This window comes from Chionomys nivalis, chromosome 5 (assembly GCF_950005125.1).
Source record: "Chionomys nivalis chromosome 5, mChiNiv1.1, whole genome shotgun sequence".
In the NCBI taxonomy this organism is placed as follows: Eukaryota; Metazoa; Chordata; class Mammalia; order Rodentia; family Cricetidae; genus Chionomys; species Chionomys nivalis.
Genome location: NC_080090.1, coordinates 23349059 through 23374783, shown reverse-complemented (window position 1 = coordinate 23374783; position 25725 = coordinate 23349059). Strand labels below are relative to the sequence as shown.

The 25725-nt window shown below is 38.7% G+C and overlaps 1 protein-coding gene across 1 annotated transcript in view; it reads right to left on the bottom strand.

Moving 5' to 3' along the window:
• The window catches only part of Atf6 (activating transcription factor 6), a 171634-nt gene that overhangs the window by 91348 nt on the left and 54561 nt on the right, over positions 1–25725 (bottom strand). Inside the window, exons 9-11 of the mRNA XM_057769619.1 lie at positions 24998–25089; positions 6741–6872; positions 48–161 (exon numbers count right to left, since the gene is read on the bottom strand). Coding sequence (XP_057625602.1) covers positions 48–161; positions 6741–6872; positions 24998–25089 — 338 coding nt within the window. The remainder of the gene's footprint in view (positions 1–47; positions 162–6740; positions 6873–24997; positions 25090–25725) is intronic.

The following is a 25725-nucleotide window of genomic DNA, read 5'->3' as shown; positions in this document are numbered from 1 at the left end:
CCATAGGAGGCCTTGCAGGTGTCTCTGCAGCAACCCACAGCACTCACCTGAGAGATTCTGTTGTATTAATCAGAGGCTGACATGGAGGTGGAGGAATATAAAGCAGTGGTTCTTCAGTTAGCACCATTAAGGCTTTGTCATTTGAAACAGAATGATCATATCTAAAAGAAACACAGAAAAATTGTTTCTGTGCATCATAAATTTTATAAAGTTTACTAGTACTGATTTGTCATTAAAATAAACATATACCAAACTGAACATATTGTGAGACAGAAATGAACATAATGAAAAAGTAAAGTATAAACCAGATGGTAGAACTATCACTTTCTGAGCTGCTAAGAGATGGCAGAGAAATTCACACATGCTTAGCTACTATTTCCTGGGCAGCGCATAGTCTGTGTCTTCGGTGAATTCAATGAGCTATAGTGTTGCTGGCGTAGAGGAGGTGACACAGTGGCGAGAGGAATCAGGGAAAGAGCTACCAGTAGACAGGAAAATACATTATTGCACGACAAGGCTTGCGGTCATTGCCATTCTGTGATAACAAGTTTGTGTGAAGTGGGGTAGAGTAAGACATAAAACAATTGGCAGGAAAAGTAACAAAGCTGAAATCTGAATAAAACCGTTAGAGCCATGGATGACTTTGAGTCACTAATAAACACTAGATGACAATAACTAGCTCTTCTGTTAACTTGGAAAGTTTGCTTCTTAACTGTCACACTGCTTTATGTCACATGAATTCATACCAAGGGTGTGATAAGAAACAAAACCTAAGTTAAAATTTAGAATCTGAACTGGGCCCACACCTACTGATTATTCCCTCAGTCTGTATTTTACTCTATCTCATTAACAAGTCTTAGATTTGCTCTGAAATCTTATATAAGATGTTCTGAGTTTATAAATTAGATATACTAAAATACAAAATTGAACATGGTAAGATTCATGTTTTCCATTTATTCATTCAGTATTTGCTGGCTACTGTCTATGTGCTGGGTAATCCAAGAGAGAGCAAGAGAAGTCTATATCCTCAAAGACCTAACAGGAAGACAGATCAAATACAAAACAACAACAACAAAAAAAACTCTACATACATAAAATTCAGAAAAACTGTGCTAAGTCTTGTAAAAGAAGCATAGGACTCAAATAGCCAAGCACGGCAGCATCTACTTCAGATAAATAGTCTAAGGAAGAGATGGTATTAAGTCAAGGCCTAAATGACAAGATTAAGTCAACTGCACAGACACTAGGAGAAGCAGAAGCGAGACAGAAGTGAGAAAAAGTCAGACTCTAGAACCACAGAAAAGTGCTGAAGAGTTGTGGCAAGTGAGACAGACACAAGAGGGAAAGACAGAGGCTGGGTCACAATTAGGACTTGCTGAATGAAAGAGAAGTCACAAAGTATGGAAGTGGCATATTTCAATTTACCCTTGCACCTTGAAATTGTACAAACAATGAATATTAGTTAAACAAGGGAAGGAACAATGGTCCTCTGTGAACATTAATTTTGAAATACTAAAAGAAAAAGTCAAAGAGACGACTGGATGTGTAAACACGTGTATGAGAAGTCTGACCTGGAAAAGGGATTTGAGAAGCAATCATGTATACAGACATGGAGTCTGTAGCATGGGTGAGTCATGTCAGCAGAAAGAAAACAAAGTTGACAGCTTTAAAACTTGGGATTGGACAAAGGAGAAGCCTGCAAAGAAATGAGAATGGAAGGAAGGAAGACGGAGTGAGCAGGCATGATAATATTGTGCATGGGAGGCTGACGTGGGATACCCCGCTGTATGCTGTGAATATGTTTTATTACCACTGATTAATAAAAAAGCTGATTTGGCCAATACCCAAGCAAAAAGAGCAGAAGGGAAATCCAAGCAGAGATAGAAAGAAGGCAGAGTAAAGGGAGAACCAAGCAGCTGCCAGAGAAGCAAGATGTAAAGTAACAATCCACAAGCCTCCTGGTAAAATATAGAATAATAGGAAGGAATTAATTTAAGTTGTAAGATCTAGCTAATAATAAGGCTGAGACAATATGTCAAACAGTTCGTAATTAATATAAGTTTCTGTGTGATTACTCAGAACTGGGCAGCTGGGAAATGAAATCACAGCCTCCAGTCACAGGAGGCCGCAAGTTCAAAGCCAGCCTATGGTACAGAGCAAGACTTAGTCTCAATTAACCAGGGGCTGGGAAAAAGTTCAGGGGTATACTGCACTGAATCCCTAACATGACAAAATAAATACAAAAGACTATGCAAACGGAAAGTCCTTTAAAGAGTGATCCATTTAGCCAAATGTTGAAAAAAGTTCAAGATGAGCAGATGACCATTAAATTTGGCCACAATGAAAACATGTGCCCTCCCCCCGCCCCACATAGCAAGTGGAAGACTAATTTCAGAAAAAGAGCCATGATTCTGAGTACGGCACACAGAGGAAAAGTAGTGAGGGTTGAAGTTACATGAGACATCCCCTCTACTTATTGTACTTAGAAGGCTCTTCATGTCCTCTCTTCCAGCAATCAAGATTTACAGAGGTAAAGTGTCTGGAGTAAAACAAACACACAGGTACTGACTACACACAGGAAGAGATACCAGCCTAGAGCTGAGGGTCAACAGGGCCTGGTAATGCAACCCCATTCTGAAGCTGCTGCTGCAACACGAACAGAGACGCATGCACGCATGCACTCACGCACGCATGCACACACGCGCACACACACACACCTGTCACATATGTCATTGGAAAAATCACACCTTTATACTTAATAAGGACAGGAAGTCTGTAGTCCATAAGGAAAATACAAAATTGCTTTCAAAACTATATGTTGGCTGTAATTTTCTTTCCATATGATAAACTCTAGTAATGATTTCTGCACATCTGTGCTAGCTAACTTTGTTCTTACAGTCAGAAATATAGAGAAGAAATTTTTGATTAAAAAAAAGTCTGATAGGAGAAACACAAGGATAGGGTGGGCAGTGTTGAGGGGGAAGAAGGGGAAACTCTAAGCCAGCACGCAATCTGGAGATAATCAGACCTTCACTAGCCAGACAGTCAGAGCTCCAGGCTGTGTGCAAACCATTCTATAAAACAGAAGAAATTTCAGCAAATAAATCACTACAGGAAAGTGCAATGTTAGAGAGCTAGAGTTAATGGGAATTCTTGGGCTAAAGACAACTTGTGGCTGATGCCTTAAATGGAAACCATCCTTTCCTCTTTACTAGAAGACAACTGTCATTTAAGCCTGATGTCCTACATCTTGAGGTAATAATTATTACTGACTTTCTCTATATTACTAATATTCTTTCTTACAAGTATCCCAGTTTGGCTGATAAATTATATTGCTACAAATGGAGACGTGCCTGTATACACAGATACTTTTAACACTGAAAAAAATCTATGCAACCACAACTTGCTAGTGGCAATATGCTAATGCAAACAAATAGAACATTTAAATGACAGGATTATTTAGCCTTCCTTTATTTGGACCATAATTCCCCTAAACTGAAACAAAAATGAGGCATTTAAAAATACAGATTATGATAAAGGAAAATTGAACAGCCCAATAATAAGGAAGAGGACAGAATTAGTTATAAAAAAGTCCCTACCCCATCCCAAAAAAACAAAAGTCCAGAGCTAGAAGGTTTCAGCAAACTGTGCAAGAAGCGCTAAAGTGAGCCAGATGTGGCACACACCTAACACACCAGCTATCCAAAAGTCGAGACAGGAAGACTGCTAAGTTGAGGCTAGCCTGACAACTTAATGAAGCTCTTTGAAAAAACAAACAAACAGACAAAAGAGAACAAAAACTAATGTAAATTTGTCTCAAACTAGTCCAAAGAACTGAAAGAAAGGAAACCCTTCCAAAGTGGTTCTATCCTGACATCAAAGTCCCACAAGAAGACATACAAGAAAGGAATTCACAGACCAAAATCCCTGATTATCATAGCTATTAAAATTTCAACAAAGTACTAGCAACTCAAATCCAAAATATCAAAAAGATTATACATCATGATCAAGTGGTATTTATTATAGAAATTCAAGGATGGCTCAATATACACAAATAAAAAATGTAACACACTATATCAACAGAATTGAAAACAAAAACTTTATGATTGTTTCAAAAGAAAAAGAAAAAGCATTTAGTAAAACTCAACATCCTATCGCAAAAAAAAAAAAAAAAGAAAAGAAAATTAAGTGTAGAGACCAGCCATATAGTTTTCTGGTTCCTTCTCCCCATCCAGGACCATCCACGAGTGTTTTACCAATAAACCTAGATTTTTAATCTTTTTTTTTTTTTTTTTTTTTTTTTTTTGGTTTCTCGAGACAGGGTTTCTCTGTGGCTGTGGAGCCTGTCCTGGAACTAGCTCTGTAGACCAGGCTTGTCTCGAACTCACAGAGATCCGCCTGCCTCTGCCTCCTGAGTGCTGGGATTAAAGGCGTGCGCCACCATCGCCCGGCTAGATTTTTAATCTTAATCGTGGTTTGGTTTGCTGTGTCAGCAGAGAGACTTAGTATCGGAGTACGGAAACCTTTCATTAGGTATGAAAGAACTTACCTCAACACAATTAAGTCCCCATATGACAGACCAACATCATACTGAATGAGAACATCATACTGAACATCATACTGAATGAGAAGAAGCTGAAATATACACAAATCCTCTAAACTCACGAGCAAGACAAGGTTTCTACCTTCACTTATTCAAAATAGTATTGGAAGCCTTAGAGCCAAAAGCAAGATAAAACAAGAAAGAGCCTCAAATGTTTTGTTTTGTTCTTTTTAAAAAAGAAGTCAAACAATCCTTTTTCACAGACAACACAATTTTACAGAGAAAACTCCCCACTCCACAAAAATCAATTAGAACTGACAATCAAGTAAGAATGTAGGGTATAAAATTAGCAGCTTTGAGGGTAGAGGGTGTAGTCCAGTGATAGAATGACTGCCTTGCTTGAGTGAGGTCCATGAATAGGAAGACTGTAGCTACTGTGAAAGAATAAAATAACCTACTCACAGCTGCTAGAACAAATACCTAAGAACAAATTCGGTAAAGGGAATGGATAATCTGCAATGAAATTCATCAGGCACACTAGTGGAGAAATCCATGGAAGGACATCCCATGTTCGTGGACTATATAATTCACATTGTTAAAACACACGTACTACCCAAAGTGGTCTAGAGATCCATGTAATTCTTACCAAAATACAAGGTAAGTACTTTACCAGTGAGCTATCTCTCCAGTCCTCTATCAAAGTACAAATAACATTTGACATAGAAATAAAAACATATTCCTATAATTTGTACAGAACTACTAAAGACTCCAAATAGCTAAAGCAATCAGGTAGAAGCTCCAGATCGGCCTCAGCTATACAGTTTGAAACCAGCATGGACTCCATGAGATTCTATTTTAAAAGAAAAAAATCAATGATATCGTAACCAGAATAGCATGATATGAGGGGAAAAAACATAAACTATTAGAATAGAACACAGAACTCAGAAATAAATTCATATATTCATAGACAATTAAACTTTCCCAAAGGCAGCAAAAACATGTCAGAAGTCTTTTCAATGAACAGTGTCCGGAAAACTGGATAACTATGTATGGTAAAAAGAAACTATTCCTCTACAGATCAACACACACACATTCTAAACTCAAAAAAGATCAAAGACATAAATACAGAAGAAAAAGGACATGCTTCAAGATATTGATCTGAGCAAAGATTTTTTATGACCCTAAAACACAGACAACAAAAGCAAAATTTAAATGAAATTACACGAAATTAAAAACTTTTGTATAGCAAACAGAGTGAAGAACTTGACTAAGAGAAAATGCCAGAAGGATTCCTCTGTGGCCCTTGCCCTGTGAAACTGCAGAGAGCTCAGGGCAAGCAGGCCTGTGTCATCTTCAAGCACTTCATTATACCGTGACAGCTGCCGCGCTGTGACCTCTCTGCCTGCTGCTCACGATGCTGGCTTTTCTCTAACAAGAATCCCAAAACACACAGGGCAATATTTATGAAAAAGGATATAGCTCTAAAAACTGTACCTTCTTCTAATTAACATACTATGAGAACTATGTTTTCATGTACATCTTTTGCTTTAACATTAAGCAGAACAGAAATTTACCAAAGTATCTGTTAAATTATAAAAAGGAAAGGAGAAAACACGACAAATAATAATTTTACTTAATGACTACAAATAGGTTCAACCATATCATTCCGTCATATCTACTCATAGGCATAATATTAGTTAAATGTACTAAACCATAATAGGGTGAAAAAACTAAAGCTAGTACATGAATTCTAACATATATGTATGTCAATACAAACATTATCTTATCACATCTCAACAAAAATCCTACACTGGAAAGAGTTTCAAAGTAAATTTATTCTTAAAATTGATCTTAAAAATAAAACAAATTGGAGCTGGAGAGATGGCCCAGAGGTTAAAAGCACTGGCTGCTTTTCCAGAGGTCCTAAGTTCAATTCCCAACAACCACATGGTAGCTTGCAACCATCTGTAAGGAGATATGGCACCCTCTTCTGGCCTGCAGGCATACATGCAGACAGATACTGTATACATGATAAATAAGTCTTTTTTACTTTTAAAAATAAAAATAAGACAAATTAATGGCATCAGTATTTCACTTGCTCCACTACCCACAGCCTATATGAACTATTTACATGTCAAGTGACAATAGGTAAGATTCTCCAGTTCATTAAATCAACAAGGCCAACAGGCCATCCCACCTGTAGCTGTTTTTCTGGTTGATGCTATCTGATGGGTCTTGAACTTCTTTAGCGGAAAATTCTAAAAGATGCCTCCTTTGGCTTGCAGGGCTCACGCTGGGCTTCACTCTCCTGGAATCCTGCTCCAGCATGCTAAAAACAACGACAACAACAAATGAACCAGTAGTTGAAATTAAGATGGCACACACATAAGCAACGTCTAGCTAGAAAGCAAGCAAGATCTGCCTTGTAGAGTCACACGTGCAGCAAAAAAAAATCAAGGCCTAGAAACAAGTAGAGCACTGATTCCTTAAGTACTCTAGGCCTGGCATCTCGTACATAGCCAACAATTTAAAAATAATTTTATAAGTATAAAAGTCTTTATTTATAAATCAATTAAGCAATGCAGTGTTTTACTTGCTTTTAAAACCCTACAACTATATTATATAAATTGCTATAGTTTATATTCAGAGCTTCTTTCTCAAAGACCTGTACGCTGAAGGCTTGTATCCATCGGGAGGTAGTGGAACCATTAGGAGGTAGGGCCAAGTGGATGAAGTCAGAACACTGAGTCATGCTTTTGAAGGGGATGCTGGGAACCTAGCCCTTCCAATGCTCTTCTCCCTCACTTTCCAGCAGCTCTGAGGTAAGCAGACTTCTTCCACGACATGTTCCTGATAATATACTGTGTCACTACAAGCTCAAAGTAACTGAGTCAAGAGACCATGGACTAAAACCTCTGAAATCAACAACCAAATAAACCTTTCTGCTTTTTAAGTTGATTTATCTCAAGTATTTATTACAGTAACAGAAAGCTAACACATATGAATAGAAACTCACGTAAGTACATATAAACAAATTTTAAATGCAAATATTTGAAGTAGAAAATGTTTTCAACAGGCAAATCCAGAACTGCTGTTCTCTTCTGGTGCTCAAGGACATCATTAGCCTTGCCACAATGCTAGACGGCAGCTGTGGTGCTTTGAAAGAAAATGGCCCCCAAAGACAGTGGTACTATTAGAAGGTGTGGCCTTGTGGAGAAGGTGTGGCCTTGCTGGAAGAAGTGTGTCGCTGTGGAGGCAGGCTTTGAGGTCTCATATATGCTTTGAGGTCATACCCAGTGAGACAGACCACTTCCTGTTTGCCCACATAAGATATAGAACTCACAGCTACTTCTCCAGCACCATGTCTGCCTGCATGCTGTCTTGCTTCCTGCCATGATAATAATGGTCTAAACCTCTAAACTGTAAGCAAGTCACAATTAAATGTTTTCCTTTATAAGCATTGCTGTGGTCATGGTGTCTTCTCTACAGCAATAGAAATCTTAACCAACACAGCAGGCTATCAAATAAAGTTATCTAGGGGCTGGAGAGATGGCTCAGAGGTTAAGAGCACCACCTGCTCTTCCAGAGGTCCTGAGTTCAATTCCCAGCAACCACATGGTGGCTCACAACCATCTGTAATGAGATCTGGCGCCCTCCTATGGCATGTGGGCATACAGGGAGGCAGAATGTTGTATACATAATAAATAAATCTTTAAAAAAATAAAATAAAGTTATCTAAATCTAATTATAGTCTATTTTCATTTATAAGTAAAAGTTTTTATTTACTGCTTACTTTCAACTCTCCTCAGGCTTTCACTCATCAGTATGATAGGCATGAGTGTTTGGGGAAAATAATAACATAAATTAGACACATACATACATACACACATATATACATACACACACACATACATACATACATACATAGGCAGGCAGACATACAGACAATATTGTGATAAATATAATACTTTAAACTCATTGATCATGTGCTTGAAATCTGGCTTATCAATATCATTTTAAATATGTTTATTTTTATAAAAGCTACACACATAACTTACATTAGTCATGATCCTGATTCATCACAAAGAGAATTCTCTGGGAATTAATAATAAAAGATTGTATTTCAAGAATAAAGTGGAAGGAGAAGGTAAGACTGATGAAAAGGAGCAGTTAGGGCCCCCTGGTCTAAAAGTAAAAGCCTTTGGGGGCTACCAAGGTTTATCTTCAAATAAGCATGAGTAGGCGGGAGGAAAACAAGAGGCAGATACATTTCTCTAGAATCCTTTCCTGATTTTCTATTCTTTTGGTTTCTCAATTCTTTACCACTAGAAATCACTGCCACCTTCAGTTCTCATATGGCATGTTGCTATTCTGACAAACTGCAAACTCTTCAAAGGTACACTGCCAAATTTTGACTATTGTATAAAATTTAATTTTACAAAACTAATACTAAATTGTTATTACAATTGTATATTTCAGGCTGAATGCTTACTTAAGCAGCCATGCAATACTGCAAGCCTTGCTGCCTTGTAGAATGCCTAACGGAGGACTGGAGAGATGGCTCAGTGGTTAAGAGCACTGACTGCTCTTCCAGTGGTCCTGAGTTCAATTCCCAGCAAACACATGGTGGCTCATAGCCATCTATAATGAGATCTGGCACCCTCTTCTGGCATGCGGGCACACATGGAAGGGATGCTGTACACACAGAATGCCTAAATGAACCTGGAGGAAAGGCCCAGTACAACATCTAACTGAACCTGGGGGAGAGGCCTAGTACAATATCTAACTGGAGAGGCCTAATACAATATCTAACTGGAGAGACCTAGTACAATATCTAACTGGAGAGGCCTAGTTCAATGTGTAACTGAAGAGGCCTAGTGCAATGTCAAATTGAACCTGGGGAAGAAACAAGTGAGAAAGCAGGGAAGAAGGGTTAAACAATAAGTCTCATGTTTTCTTTTTAAGACTTAAAAACAAACAAAAACCTTTGTCTTTGGTATCAGAAATTATATTTATAACACTATGCTAAGAAATAAGAGTTAAGAACTTCCCCTTAAGCTGACAAAATCTGTTTGTTTAGCCCCTCAGTTGTGCTCCTTGCTGAACAGATGAACAGAATCCATGCTCTGACCCCTTCGGGGACTCAGAGGGCACCTCCCACTCTAGGGAGTCATGACGTAGATTCAGAACTGAGCTCCATCATTACACTATACTGTTGATGACAGTTCCCCAAATGACTGTTTACCTAATAAACATGTACTAAATATCTATTATGTTCCAGGGACCTATTCTTTGGTAAACACACAATGACAAAAAAAAAAAAAAGATAAAAAACTAAGTTACTTTGTATAGATGGGTATGACTGATTGACGAGTTGACTGTCAGAAGAGTGGTCAGTGTCATACATAACAGGGCTAAGCAGAACGCTATGAAATATACAGGCGAGAGCACTGGACTCTACAGAGAGGCTCCTGAGGCAATTCTAAATGGCAAGCAGCAAACAAATGAGCAGGAGCACGAGAGCGAGGAAAGGCATCTCACACAAACACAACAGTTCTATGAGTGAAGCACACGGGCTCAACAGAGCATTATTTAAGGGTGGGGATGTGGACACGGGCAGCACAGAGTGGGAAGAGGAGCATCTCAAGAGAGAAGAGAGAGCAATAACACAAGGCTAGGTATGTGTGGCCTTGCCTGCCATGCTTACTAAGTCTAATAATTTATACAGTGAAGCAAAATCACTTTGTCCTTGTGTGAATTTATACTCTTCTGTATATCCATCATAATCTTTCCAATGGCTGGTGGAATTTCCTGGTCTGGTGGCATAATCAGTCATCTTCATTTTAAGCATGAGTGTTATTTGTTTACTATTCACTATGACTGCCAGAAAAGCACATTATTAGACAATATCCTAGGCTCTGAACTCCACAAGGAGTCTCCCTAATGTAACTCTCAGACTTTAAACAGAGAAGTCAAAATGGCTGTTCTGCCTTCTAAAAATGACTTAACACAGTTCGTATTCTCCTCTGTATCAGAGTGTACCTTCTTCTGGTACAGTGGCTCTCACTGAGGCATCTGGACTAGCAGTGTTGGTATCACCTGGTAACTGGTCAGAAAAGCAAATTCTTGTATGAAGAAACTCTGGGGGTGGTTGTCTAAAAGTCAGTGTTTTAACAAGCTGTCCGGATGACTGCCAGTGGCTAAGAACCTCTACCCATGCTTTCTACAGCATCTTTTTTGAAGATTCACGCCTTCACCAGGGCTCCCTCTGAAGTAGACAGTTCAGAGAAGGACTGGGACAGAAGGACATAGCCAAAAGTGGCAAAATCTGGGGTTTACTGATTTTTTTTTTTTTGTAAACTAGTTCAGGACTGTTAATACTTTAGAGATTTAAAGATTCTCTGATCATAATTCCTCAACCATCTCACCATCTCAGAGCTGGTGTGCTCGCCGTCATTTACAGCTATTTACACGGCCCAGGCCTGTCACCAGTGTGGTCTATCTCATCTATACTAAAACTGTGCAACAACTTCAGCACATTTATTAGAAGACAAGTATGCTACTGATGCAAAAGTGGCCGCTGTTCTCTGCACTGCCGATGCTGGTAATGATTCTGATGCTGTAATACTAATGTGCCCCAGCAATCGCCCACAGCTACTTTGAGAATTCTACACTTCCTTGTAAACCAAAGAGCTCAACTCTCACAAAGTGCACTTCACCACACCGTTATCTAGAGGCAATGTAACACTTTGAGCAAGGAAATTACCAAAACTTAGGATTTAAATAACCTAAGTCTTGAGTTTATTATCCACATACTGGTCTGGAAAATAAGTATATTAACAAGTTTACTGTCTTCCTTTTTTTTGATTTCCTTTTTTTTTTTCCCCAGGGAGGAAATGCTATTTGGTCTCCAATTCATACATATTTTAATGCTTAATGTGAAATTTCTGAAAAAATACTTGAGCTCTGAAATAACTGGGAGAAACTTAAGCTTAGCTATGAGAATAACTTCACATTTATAGTTTCCTTGTATCTCTTAATATTTAAAAGAATTTTATTCCATTGCCAGATTTCAGGATTGTCTAAGAATAATTGTAATATTACAAATATCAAGAGGAATTTGGCAGCTCTTGAAGTAGCCAAATATACAAAAGGGTATGAGAAAATTATTGTTGATATGAACTTTTAGATTCTTGGCCTGAGTATTTTTGTAATATTGGAAAAAATTAAATTTCCAAGAACACAGAAAGATGAGTGCAGCACAGCAAGAATATGCAGCTAGGCTAGTGACTGCTATCTGGTGACTTTATTACCCATAATAGTAATAAAATAATTAACTAAACCTTAAATATGCATTTATTTGTTTTATCTGCTTGGATGTTTTGCTTGCATGTACGTCTATGCACATGTGCATGCAGTGCTCTTGGAAACTAGAAGAGGGGGCTGGACTCCCTGAAGCTGGAGTTATAGACAGTTGTTAGCTGCCATTGGGGGCTGGGAATCAAATCGGGTCCTCTGCAAGAGCAGAAAGTGCTCTTATATTAACTGCTGAGCCAATTCTCCAGCCCCCAGCTTAACTTTTTATAATTAACGTAGACCAAGTTCTATCCAGTAGTTTAAAATAAACTAACAAATACTAAGAAAACATGAGTCTCTGTGATCTACGACTCTACAACCAGAAACATGCTACCCACCAAGAGTCATGATGGCTCTAATCCACAGAATAATCATTACACAAAAAAAACCTTGCTCATGTTATGGGCCAATGATCCTGAAAAGCATAGATTAATAAAGCATGAATTATTTTCATTTCTTCCAAAGTTTGAAAGAAGCATTACAAGAATTGCTACTTTACTCTTTCACCTATGAAATTCTAAATGTCAACAACTGTTTTCGGTTATTAATGGGGCCACTTATCCTTAAGACTTCAGATATCCAATCTTCATACCAAGTGGCTGAACATAAAATGGCACATGTCCAAGTGTACCCTTGGAAAGCCTGGTTTTTTTATGCTACAAGTAGATCAATTTTTAAATTGAAGCCATCTCCACAGGTAAGAGTAACACTGCTTCTCATTACACACACACACACACACACACACACACACACCCCGCAAACCAAACGTTGCTATTGTTCTGAGACCCACACATGAAAAGCTGAATTATTTTCAGTTGAGAAAGATCATGGAGACCTTTGGGGGTGTAATGTGGAAAATTAGAAAGAGCACAAAATTTGAAGGCAGAAGATCTGGATTCAAGATGTGACTCAAATGCCTGCCTGGAAAAGTTAGTTAAGTTCTTTAAGCTTCCAATTCCTCACAGTAAAATATAAAAAATAACAAATATGTCGCAGGGCTCGTCTGAGAATCACATGAAATGTCAGATGTGGACATATTTTATAAGGCTGAGAATGCCTCAGAGTACTTAGTGACACAGCTGTCTTCCCGCTTTGTCCAGTTCAAGTGTTCACAACATAGCAACTGCAGTGATCTTTTAAAAATCTAGGTCAGACTACTACGTCTATGCATAGCTTCTTTAGCATAAAAAGCCCAAAATTTAAACTGACCAAGGGTTTTCTTCATCTGACCCTTCTCTTCCAGTTTGCCTTTGAGACATTACCTCCTAGTTCTCCCGTCCTGTTCACTTAAGTTTAGCCAAACTTATCTCCTCACTCACCCTAGGGTTCCTGCGGTGCCTGCTGCCTTTGCAATGTTCTTCCCCGGATATCCAGACGGCTAGCCTTATCACCATCAAATCTTAGCTCAAAATCTTCTACACAAGGATCACCATTTAAAACTACATCCCAACAAACTCGCACACACTTATAAAACCTTTTACCCTACCATATTTTATTCTGCTTAAAGAATTTACAGTCTGACCATTTTACCTATTAAATGTCTTGTCTCAATACAGCACAAGCTGAAGGATGTAAAAATCTCTGTGTTGTTCTGGGTCAGTGCCTGCCATATAGGAGGCACTTCTGGAGTTTGGTTTGTTTATTTTAAATAAAAAGTAAAATAAATTTATTGGGATTTTACATCTTCACTTTGCTGTTAAACTTACATGAAACTATCAATTCCTAAGACAAAAACTTTCCTGTTTTGCAGCCAATTCTAAGTGCCTGGAGCTCAGGCAGAGCTGCTGAGTAGAGCGCGGACTGCTCCATCTGTAAGGCCTTGCCTGCCTGAGAGGCCTTTGCTGTGTTAGTGATGGAGATCAAGTTTCAGCTCAGCCACCCAACTGTATTTTCAGTTTCCTCATCTGTAAAATGGTCATAATAACACTGCCTGATGGCAGTAGAAGGAAAAATGTATGAATTCATGAAGCAATCAGATTGCTATTTGATACACTGAGTTTGATAACTGATAGCATGATACAACAAACAAAACTAGCTACCTTTACCAACCAAGCACTAATGATATCAATATACAGTCAACCTAGATTGTTCTAGGATCAATCGTATTCACCTTCATATATTTTATTTTCTTCCTATTGCCTTATTTCTATTTCTTATATTCTAATTCAAAAAAGGGGGTAGAGAAGTGGGAGAATAGAGAAAAAGAGGAACGAAGAGAGGGTGGGCTGTTTTAATGAGAATTCTGATAAAGGGCTGATAAGAAAACCACGTAAACTATGTAGGTTATGAACACATTCCCCAGCTGTAGCTCATTCAGAAGTCACAGGTCATGTTGTGATAAACTGACTATGGAAATAACATAAACACTGGTTATATTCAAAAAACTGAATATCAAAAAGTCTAAGTGTGCAGCACATGTCCACAATTCATGTAGATGCCAGCAATTAAGAACAATCTGCAGAATGACCCCTAAAATTCTTCCTGAAATGACAAAATAACTCAAATCTGGAGACGAAATGGCATTAATGATAAATTTCCTAGAAGCCTAAGCCATAAATAATATTATAATTACATTTGTATATTCACAGATCAAGGTGTGCATTATTCTACAGTCCCACACCCAGTACAAAGCTGAGCCACTTACTCCTCCGTTACTATGTATGACTGCAGCTGACAACACATGCTAAGTACCGCAATGGTAGCTAAAGCTCTTTTAGACAAACCGTTCACTGGCCTTTTTTTTTGCATTTATTAAGACTATAAGTCATAAGGAGAAAACAGCAGCACAGTCAATGTACATACTGACAGGAGTTTTCGCCTGGCCTAGCTTCTGACTGATCCCCTCTCAGGAGGGAAACGTTACTAACTTTCAGTTAAAGAAGAAAGTTAGCCAGATCAGAGAGTGACTTCGGACACCCTCTGTTTCAGTCTAACTGGTGATGCCTGGTAAAGCCACTGGCATGCTCTTTAGAAGCAGTCTCTGCAAAGTCATGTGAAAGCCCAGACCAGAAAAAAATCAGCAGCAGGATTTCTATGCCTTCGAAATCAAGCACTGCACTTGACAGCTACGCTTGAAAGCAAAGACTGACATCCATACAGACGTTTTTGACAATCATGAAAACAATGAAACTATCTAGAAAGGCATCTGGTGCTAGCTCTCCAAACCTGATCCAGTAACACCTGGGACTTAGATGTATTTTTATATGTACTTGAGATGCTTAGATGTCATTTTGATAAATGTGGAACATACTTTTAGCCAAGAGCTTGAATTAGATTACATTTAAGAATCTGGCTGAACAAAACCATCTATACTTGGTGGTTTGAATTCTGACATCTAAGATACACAGGGCCTTTTAACATTCAGCCAAATGGTGATATCATACAGCAAAATGTGTTCAACAATGGAACACAGGGGGGGGGGATTGGAACCAGATTTGGGGACAAGCTCATCTCAGGATAAGAAGCTAGAATTCTTCCTGCAGAACAATGAAAAGCTGACAATTTAGAGAATTCTGAAATAAGACATTTGGTCTCTACCAAGCTCCCGGGTCGCCCTTCACGCAATGCTCTATGCTCACTTCTTCCTCACACTGCCACAGCACGCAGAACCACAGCGTAGCCAGTTGATCCCTCCCGGCATGATTTAGTCTCCTCCTCCACAGCTGGCGGCTCAGACTCTCTGTTCTACCTCTAGGGAGAGCATATCACCTAACCCGGAACAAGAGAGGAAAACGAACCCTCTTTTTTCAACACTTGCTGATTCTTTTAAACAATGTAACATACTTCATGTGCTTGAGACACTAATCCACCACTTGAAGAAAAGAGAGACAGTACTAGCCTTTAAGATGCAGAGGGAAACACAATACAGGAATTCATAAACTGCAGCCCAACCTGCCAGGAAGAACCTGTTTTCCCAGGGATATGTTGTGACTCTTGTGTTCAGAACAGGGGCTTAGGAATTTCCTGATATATTAGACAAGCTTAAAGATAGACAGGGAGCTGTCTAGAGATTTACAACATATAAAAGTACTTTTCTCCTTGAAGTTTTTCTGATATTAATAAAGCAGCTTTAGGTTTCTTCAGGAATACTGCTAGCCTTCCTCCCCCACACCCCCATAACTATGAGCTTTTCTGTAGCCTCACAGTTTATTTCTCCTTTAAACAGCCTCATGTTGAATTTTGCTTTTTCTCCACTCTAGCCAACAAATTTGCCTTTTAAAGACAGAAGTCCAGTTCAGGAGCAAGGGAGATGGCTTAGTGAATAAAGTGCTCCCTACGCAATTACAAGGACATGGGTTCAAATCCCCAGAATCCACATAAAGTCAGGTATGGTAGCACACATCTATAATGCCATACTCCTAAAGCAAGATGAACAATGGGGACAGGAGACTCCTAAGCCCACTGCCTTGACTGTTGCACACAACAGTCAACAACAGAGACCCTGCCTCAAACAAGGTAAAAGGTGAGGACCACCCTCAAGGTTGTCCTCTGACCACTATATATGTGCTGTGACACAGGCATGCCCACACACACACACACACACACACACACACTCACACACAAAGCCATCCATTTTCACCAACTTCATCTCCATCACAGTATGTATTTTTGTGATCTAGTTTTCTTCCCTTTAATACCTTTTGAAATGAAATTGTCAAAATGTGTTTTGTTATTACTTATCCCAAAATTTTAAAAGTTCAACTTAACAAGTCTTAAACATGGTATCTCTACCTACGTCCCCCAAACCAAAATAAATTTTGATTCTATCACTCCCAATTCATCTGAATTATTTCCATCTTGATTTGTTTTATATAAAAAAACTGGGCATTATTACTATTTCATATCGCCAGCTATTTAAAAACCTTCACTCACAAATTGTATTTTTGGGTGTTAGCTAACCGTTTTGAGTCTAAACCTTGTTGAGGCCATTTTCTTTCTTCAGGAAATACATCCTTCAGCAGTCTCTAGTGAGATCTGCCAATAGTAAGCCCTCTCCAGCTGTGTGTCTTCAGATAGCCTATACTTCTCTACACTTCAAAGGTGGTTTTGCCAGGCAGAGACAGTAGGGTGAATTCTCTTAAAACTTTAAGGATACCAGGCTTCCCTTGGCAGGTTTCAATCAAGCAGTTTGAAATCTTGATACTCAGCTTCTCCTCTTTTCCACTCTTCATCGCCAAGGTCTTTGTCAGACTCCAGATTTATTGATAAAAGCTTGCGTCTGCCCTACTGGTTATGATGCAGACTCCCCGTAAGCCAGAGTCTCTGAATGAGCGCATGCGTAAGAGAGTGAGTGGGCAGACAGCTGTGGAACATTGCATCCGTGCCAAGCTCTGTGCCTGGCACCATTCAAGCCTTAGAACACGACACGTGATTCCAATGGCATTTTCTGTATGACAGTGGTTCATATCATTTTAAATGTTTTCCAAAATGGATCATGTTAAGAAATTCTTAATTTTATATTTCATTTAAATTAAAGAGAAAGATAAAGGTTTATAATATATTTTAAACACTGTTACTATATAATGCTAACAACTATAATGTAGTTAATAACTAAAGTCTCTTGGAAATGTCAAAGAAATATTTGATTTCTGATGCATCTTTGACTAAAATATTTACTTCAGAAATAAAAACAGTCTTATTTTGTTATCACTTTAATTACATTATTAAAGTCAATATTTTGTAGAAAAAAAAACTTTAAGGATACCATTCTAGTGATTTCTAGCACCTTGATACTGTTGAGAAGTCAGCTACCCGTCTCATAAAAATAAGCTTGAGAGAAGCCTATCTTGTCTCTGGGGTATTGTGAAGATCTTCTGTTTGCTTCTGCTGTTCTACATTCTTGCTGGGTCGTATCAACGTATGAATAGCTTTTTATCTGGCACATTCTTTTTTTTCCCCAAAACTTATTTATGCTAAGCCTGTTAAGTCTCAGTATCGTTGTACTCCACAAATTCTGGGCATGTCTATACAGCTTCAAATGTTGTTCTTCCCCATTTTCCCTTCCTTTTGGATTGCACTTTGATGGCTACTGCAGCTTCTCTTTTATGCTTTCCTTTTCTCTGTTGCTGCCTCTCCTTAAATATAGCTCAGTTTTTTGTTTGTGTGGGTTTGGTTTGGTTTTTAATTAAAACCTCAGCTATGCATACAATGGAAGGGACGCAAGGGGAAGGAGAAGACTAGTCGGAGCTGGGAAAAGGGGAGGACATGCTTGAAGTGTGATATACTTCAAATTTTAAACTATCTTTCTAAAGTAACTTCAGACTTACAAAGAGTTACACAAGTAGGACCATAGCTCATACACACTTTCTCCAGCTCCCTCAAATGCCAATGTTAGTACAGTAAATAGTACAATGCAATGGTAATAGAATAAGCAAACATAGACACTGACTCCTCTAGTGTCTGCCCTGCAGTCCTCACAGCCACACTGTCTGCCCCAGCTCCATGTACTATATTACTTGCCCGTATCTATTCATTCTCCATTCTCAGAATGGTCCTCGGCCTTTCCTTGACTTCCATGACCTTGATACTTTTGAAGACTCAGGTCATTTTGTACTGTGTCCCTCATTTGGGTATTATCTGATTTTTTAATGATTAAATTCAGAAAAATGCATCTGGGGACAAGTATTTCACAGATGTAGCAATTGTATTCTTTCTTGTACACTCCTTCAGGTGCCAGATGTCACATTACTGGTAATGTTACTCTAACCACTTGGTTATGACGGTAAACCTCAAGTCTTTTAACATCTCTCATGATTTCTACCTCTTGGCCTGTTACACTGCTTACTTTTCTTTGTGTCTGTGGTGTATGCATGTGTGTGGAAGTGTGTGTAGCTGTGTGTAGATTCACCCTCTCATGGGTGTACGCAGATCAGAGGTCAACCCCAAGTGTCTTCCTTGACTGAATTACTACCTTATTTTTTGAGACAGAATCTCTCAGTGAATTTAGACTGGCTAGCCAGCAAGCCCCTGCGGTCCACTGTGATCTACCTGTCTCTGCTCACTTCCTCCCCTAGCTGTTACATGGTGCTGAGGACCCAAACTTGGGTGCAAAGGTAGTTGCTGTGAAATCTACCCACTGGGTCATCTTTCTAGCCCCTTTAGTTAGTCTAAGTTAGTTGATGTTTTGCTTATTTTACCTTACTAATTATATCTAGTTTTCTTCAAAATGTTCTGATCAACTCTACCTTTCATCACTATTTGAATCTACTCTTCTATTTAATACATTTTATCTTTTGTAGATGATAATTCCAGTACCCATGGTATCAAAGTCTGATTTTGTAGATTTTTTTGAGACAGGGTCTCATATACTCCAGGTTGCCCTCTTAAGTTGCTATATAGCCAAGAATAACCTTGAACTTCTAATCTTCTTGCCCTTACCTCCCAAATGCTAGGGTTATAGGAGTGTGACACCATGCCTGGTTTATGTGGTAGGTCCTTGGGTATGCTACCAACTGAGTTATACTCCCAGCCCAATCTTTTCTATTTTGAAACTTGGTCTTGGTAAGATGTCAGAGTTGCCCTTGAACTCACTCGGTAGCCCCAAACAGGCCTGGAACTTGTGATCTTCCTGCCTCACCCTCCTGGTAGCTAACATTTAGTCTTATACCACCAGGTTGGTTCATGTAGTTAGCCATTTCCTGCTGCCCAGAGTCTGTACTTTTATAGACCACCCAAACTGGGCTGACTCCTTCAATCTCAGGCCAAAAATAGCTAGATCCCTTCTTCACCTCCATAAAACATCAATAGGTTAGAAAAATTAATCCAGTTAAGTTTGTTTATTTTCTTTTTCTATGTGCTGACTACACAGTAACCCAAACCTTCAACAGGGCCCGCTTTGTTACACATTATCTTTTACAGATCCTTTAACTTTAGATATAAAGTGTTTCTATATTTCTACAAAGTATTTCTATATTCCAAATGCTTGCAGGGAATATTATTTGTGTGTGTGTGTGTGGGGGGGGTGATCAAGACATGGTTTTTCTGTGTAGGCCTGGCTGTCCTAGAGTTCACTCTGTAGACCAAGCTGACCTTGAACTCAGAGAGATGCGACTACTTTTTGCCTCCTAGTGCTGGGATTGAAGATATAAGCCACCACAGCCAGGCCAGGGGGTATTTCTTAAGGTATATGTGGCAAATAGTTGTATTTTTTCCACATAGGCCCACAACAATAAGGCACAAAAGGACTCATCTACACTGAATGTCTAAAACACTATTTTTATTATAGTATATGATCTCATCAAAAAGAGTTTAGGTTCCTAAATTTAAAATCTTTAGAAATCTCTGGTTAAACTATCCATTTGTTTGGGCAAGTTTAATCCAGTGATATTCAAGAAAATTCAGATTGAGCTCACAATCTGCACCAATTAAAATATAATACTAACTACTTAAAGATTCCTGTTATTATTGTTTTAAAGGGAAATTCTTACGGCTTCTTAAAGATTTATTTATTTTATATATACAAATGTTTTATTCCCGTGTATGTCTGTGCCTCATACCTGGGGAAGATGCTCTGGAACTGGAGCTACGGACAGTTGTAAGGTGCTAATGTGGGTACTGGGAATAGAACCCAGGCCCTCTATAAGAAAAAGTGTTCTTTGGTTGTAAGCCTAGCCTTTAACGGCTGCACTTGGGAGGCAGAGGCAGGTGGATCTCTGTGAGTTCGAGACCAGCCTGGTCTACAGAGCTAGTTCCAGGACAGGCTCCAAAAACCACAGAGAAACCCTGTCTCAGAAAAAAAAACAAAAAAACCCAAGAAAAAGTGTTCTTAATTACTGAGCCATCTTTCCTGCTCTGTTGCTTTTTTGTTTGTTTTATAGGGTATGAGTGTGAGTGAGTTGTTTGTGTGTGTGTGTGTGTGTATTACTGGGTTGTTCTAGAACTATCTTCTAGGTGGAACTGATAAGGGACATCTGGGAACTTTTTCACCCCTGGCTGACTCCATCTAGCAGGTGAAGAGACTGTACACAATGGGGCCAACGAAAAGACGCTTTTGAATAATGCAAACCCTAATTCTCAGCATCTGGTTAGGCAGCAGGTTTCAGTCTTAGAATCCCTGTTGTTTCTGGCTTTGATTTTCCTGTCCATGCCAGTCTTGTATAAGAGAAATAGTTCTCCGCTTTTATGAGTTTTGCAGCCAGTTTTGTCTTTTTCCTTCTTGGTTTTTGGAGACATACCAAGTTGTTAAGAAACTTCTGTTTCCTCAAATCTTACAGCTCTTCTTTTTAAGCTTTTAAACATATTTTAAAATTTGAAGTTCTTAATATTCCCACAGCCTGGCATTCTGTTCCTTAAGACTCAAGAAAAAGATCTTAGCTGGTTGTACTTCAGGATTTTCAAATATCTTAACTCTCTCATTCTTAAATTCCTTTCTGTGCTGGCATTTAATTCTTTTCTGAACCATTTTCTGTCTCTTCATAATTAATCCATCTACTGTGGAAATGACATTCATTTAATGGCTTTGAAGAAGATCATTAACTCATTCAAAACATTTTATTCCAAATTTCTGTTGACCCAAAAGGACTTTCACAAAATGCTTCCTCTACCTCCATCCTTCCTTCTTACAGCATAATCTAATCTTCACTTGTTCACTGAATGCTATGCACAAAGCCTCCCAGGATTGAGTCCTTGCTTCGGTTTATTCAGGAATATGAATGTGATTTTATAAGAAGAAATTAAATATTTAGTGTCTTCCTGGGTTTCTGGCACAGAAATCATAAAACTCTTGGAATTTCCTGAGTGATGGGAAAATACCTTTATAAAAAAACAAAACAAAACAAACACCCCTTCCAGCCATACCTGAGCCCATGGAAATGACGTAAATCATGAAGGAAGAAAAGCCAATTGCCAGGAAACCTCACCATTGATTAGTGAGTGGAATTTTCAGTCTTATCCCCTACCTCCAAGGATAGGAAAGATGCTCAAATTGAGTTAAATCTCCAAATCATCGCCTCAACAAACTCTAACCAGTAGGTCTGGAGAATTTCCAGACTGGCAAGCACAAGAAGATGCTGGAGGAGAATCAACCTGCAGATAGCATGCCAGTTTCTCATGCCTGCGCTATAACTTAGCTTACACATCTCTTATTTGGGTTACCTTATGAAATTTATGGGAATTGTTTTTACATGAACCAATAATAGCAAGAAAAATGTCTCACTGAGCTTTGTAAGTCACTCTGACAATTATTAGAGAATGCACAATTGACACAACCCAAGACTGTGGCTGACATTAGCTTATGTTCAACCTAACAGATGAACATGTACTGCAGGCATACAGACTCACAAGATGTGAGGGGCTGAAAGCACACACACTTTCCCAGGAACTGAACGTGGATGAATGTCTGTGCTCTGGGATGAACACTGTGTTATTTCTACAAAACAAAAGCAGTGAATTAGACAGGAGTTGAGACCTTAACATAAGAAAAATGTAAAGTAACATAAGGAAAAGCAAGACTTTAGCAAGTGGAAGAAAATGCCTATAATAAACTGTATAACTGGTGGAAAATGGCTGGACAAACACTGCCAAGAATGTCAGTGGGGATAGTGTCTCAGAATCATAGCTAAACTATGGAGGGGTCGGGGGAGGGTCTGTGGAAGGAGAGGGAGGGGACTGAGAGGAGGAAAGGGAGTGGGAATTTGAATTGGTATTTTTTTAAGTAATAAAGAAATAAAGAGATAAAATTCTTTCAAGGAGCCAGACATGGTAATGCACACCTTTAACCCCACCACTCAGGAGACAGATGCAGGTGGATCTCTAAGTTCAGGGCCACTATGATCTACAGACTGAGTTCCAAAACAGCCAGAGCTAAACAAAGAACCCTATCTCAAAAAACAAAAACACAAAGCAAAACAACCATCCTCAAGACTCAGCAATACCACTTTTGGGAATATAGCCAAAGGATGCTCAATCGTGCCACACGGACATGGGCTCACTATGTTCATAGCAGCTTTGTTTGTCACAGCCAGAACCTGGACACAACCTAAATGCCCCTCGACCGAAGAATGGATGAGGAAAATGTGGTAAATTTACACAATGGAGTACTACACAGCAGAAAAAAATGACATCTTAAAATTTGCAGGTAAATGGATGGAGCTAGAAAACATCATATTAAGTGAGATAACCCAGACCCAGAAAAACAATTATCATATGTACTCACTCATAAGTGGTTTTTAAACATAAAGCAAAGAAAACCAGCCTACAAATCACAATCCCAGACAACCTAGACAACAATGAGGACCCTAAGAGAGACATACGTGGATCTAATCTACATAGGAAGTAGAAAAAGACAAGATCTCCTGAGTAAATTGGGAGCATGGGGACCATGAGAGAGGATTGAAGGGGAGGGTAGAGGAAGGAAGGAGAGCAGAGAAAAACGTATAGCTCAATAAAATCAATTAAAAAAAAGAAAGAAAAGAGAAAAAAACACAAAGCAAAACAAAACATTCTTGCAGGGAAAGAAGGAAAGTTAAGCTAATAGAAGTCACAGAGCTCGGGAGGAAAGGGAGCTGATTAGAAAACTAAAAGAAGGAAGAGATGACAAGAGATGACAGCAGAGTAAGCACAGTCAGAGAGAAAGATGTCCAAAACATCCTCGGGGCGGGGGGCAGCACTTGAGCTGATACTTAACAAAAAGTCTCTCCAGCACTGAAGGCCTTGGGAACAACACACAAGAAGACCTGACACCGCACCCACTTAGTGTATCTCAGCGTGACAGGAGTAAATAAAACAGCTTTCTTCCCCAGAAGGTGAGCACAATCAATAAAGAAAAACACTCCTAATATGCAGAATTAGAAAATCCACAATGGAATGAACACTTCTCCCTGCCAGTAAGAGAGTAAATTGGTGCATTCTTTATGACCAGGATGATTTGATACACACACAGACTTGCAGACATGTACACCTATAAACAACTGGAAATGCTGGGAATGCCCATTCACAGGTTAAATATAGCACACGCTCTAAAGGGGCAGTCTAAGAAGTCCGAGGTACCCTAGGAAGCTCTGAACTCTGCAGCCTCAGCAAGCTTACGTCACACAAGAATATGATTTTTGTTCATCAATTTTAAACCTAGCACTACATCACAACACACTACACACAGAGAGACACGCGATTCTAGTGGTTTCTCATCAGTCAGATGCCAATATTTGCATGAAAAACTATGAAACAATGTTACTTTCTCTTCCATGTCACTAACACTTGAAGATTTGTATATGTAATTATGTTAACATGTAATGATTTATGATTAAGTGGACAAATATTCAAAGTCTGTTTTATTTAGTCTATAACTCAATAAATATCAATGAATGTAAGTTCTTTGCTACTCTTAGTAATTTTTAACTTTAATAGTATAAACTGATTCCTGAGTTAAAAAATTTCTGAGATATGTCAAATAATAGTATATATCTATATTTCAAAAAATGGTGAAGTTAATAATAGACAATAATGTGCTAACATAATTAAAAATAAAAAAGCACTTTGAATAACATGTACCTTTTTGTAAACATAATTTATTAAATTATATATGTATAAACACAAAGACAAAACCAAGTATATATACAAACTGAACTTTTCACTTTTTAAAAACAAGTCCTATGATTTATAAGCATGCTTTTAACATGGTGTTTATTCTGCTTGACATGCTTTTCCCATACTTCTCACATGGTATCAGAATTCAAGGTTTGGATTATTGCTTAAGTGTTTCCTTATCACTCAATCATTCAACAGAAAAATGTTCTGCTCATCTATGCTACGCCATGAACTGTCAGGTTAAGGAACTCATATTCCCAGCCACAGTCTACCAGCATCTGCTACGCACACGGCACTACCACACTCATGCCCAGGCACGGTCTACCAGCATCTGCGGCTCACACTGGCACTATCACACTCATCATGCCGAACTATCCCTTACCATGGCTCTCTTCCCGGCTCCATCCTGGTCTGTCAAGGCATTTGTCTCCTGTCAAATTGTTCTTTACACATTTTGAGTGCTGATTTTTATTCAAAACAAAGGAGTTTTCTTCTCGCTTATGAGTAAATCTAAGTAGTAACAAATAACTAGCATTTAAACTTCAGTATTCACATCCAAAACACTTGTATACGCACCTCATGGGGCCATAGTTCAGCACTATAAACGCCAATACAATCATCACACAGACAGCTCTTCGCTTTGGACTCGGGACTTTAAGCCTCTGGTTCTAAGGGATATAAATTGGATGAAACTGTAAGTCAACATTACAAACAGCAATAATTAAGAGTCCTCCTTTTTACAGGTGTATGAATACTTTTTCTCATAAAAAATAGTGAAAATAAAAATAAAAGACCCCAAAGGTAAAGAAATGGTAGTTTGCAGAAGACTAGAGTCTTCCACATTCTCTTTGTCAACAAAGGAAAGAATTTAAAGAACAAAAATGGCACAACTTTTAGCTTTGTATTTCTGTTGGTCCTGAGAATTCTGAGGCTTCTGTCACTTGTCTCCCTTCACGAACGCACTAGAGCGTTCTCACACTCAGGGGCAAGACAGCGAGGACAAGGTGAGAATCAGCACTCAACAGGCATCCAGTGGCTCAGGACTACAATGCTGTGTTTCACACAAAACAGAAATAAACGTCTCTGAGACCATCATGGCGAGAGAAAGCAAAGGAACATGATAGGGGTCAAGTGGACAAAGATTCAAAACACATTTTATTTTGTATTATTTCCTTTTTTAAAGGGGAAAATAAAAAGAGTTAAAATGGAGTTACCCTACAATGAGGCAACAAGGCCCCTACTAGACATCACAGACGAACAAAAATCCCAGAGCCAGGAATGGGTTACTTTTGGAGTTATTGACC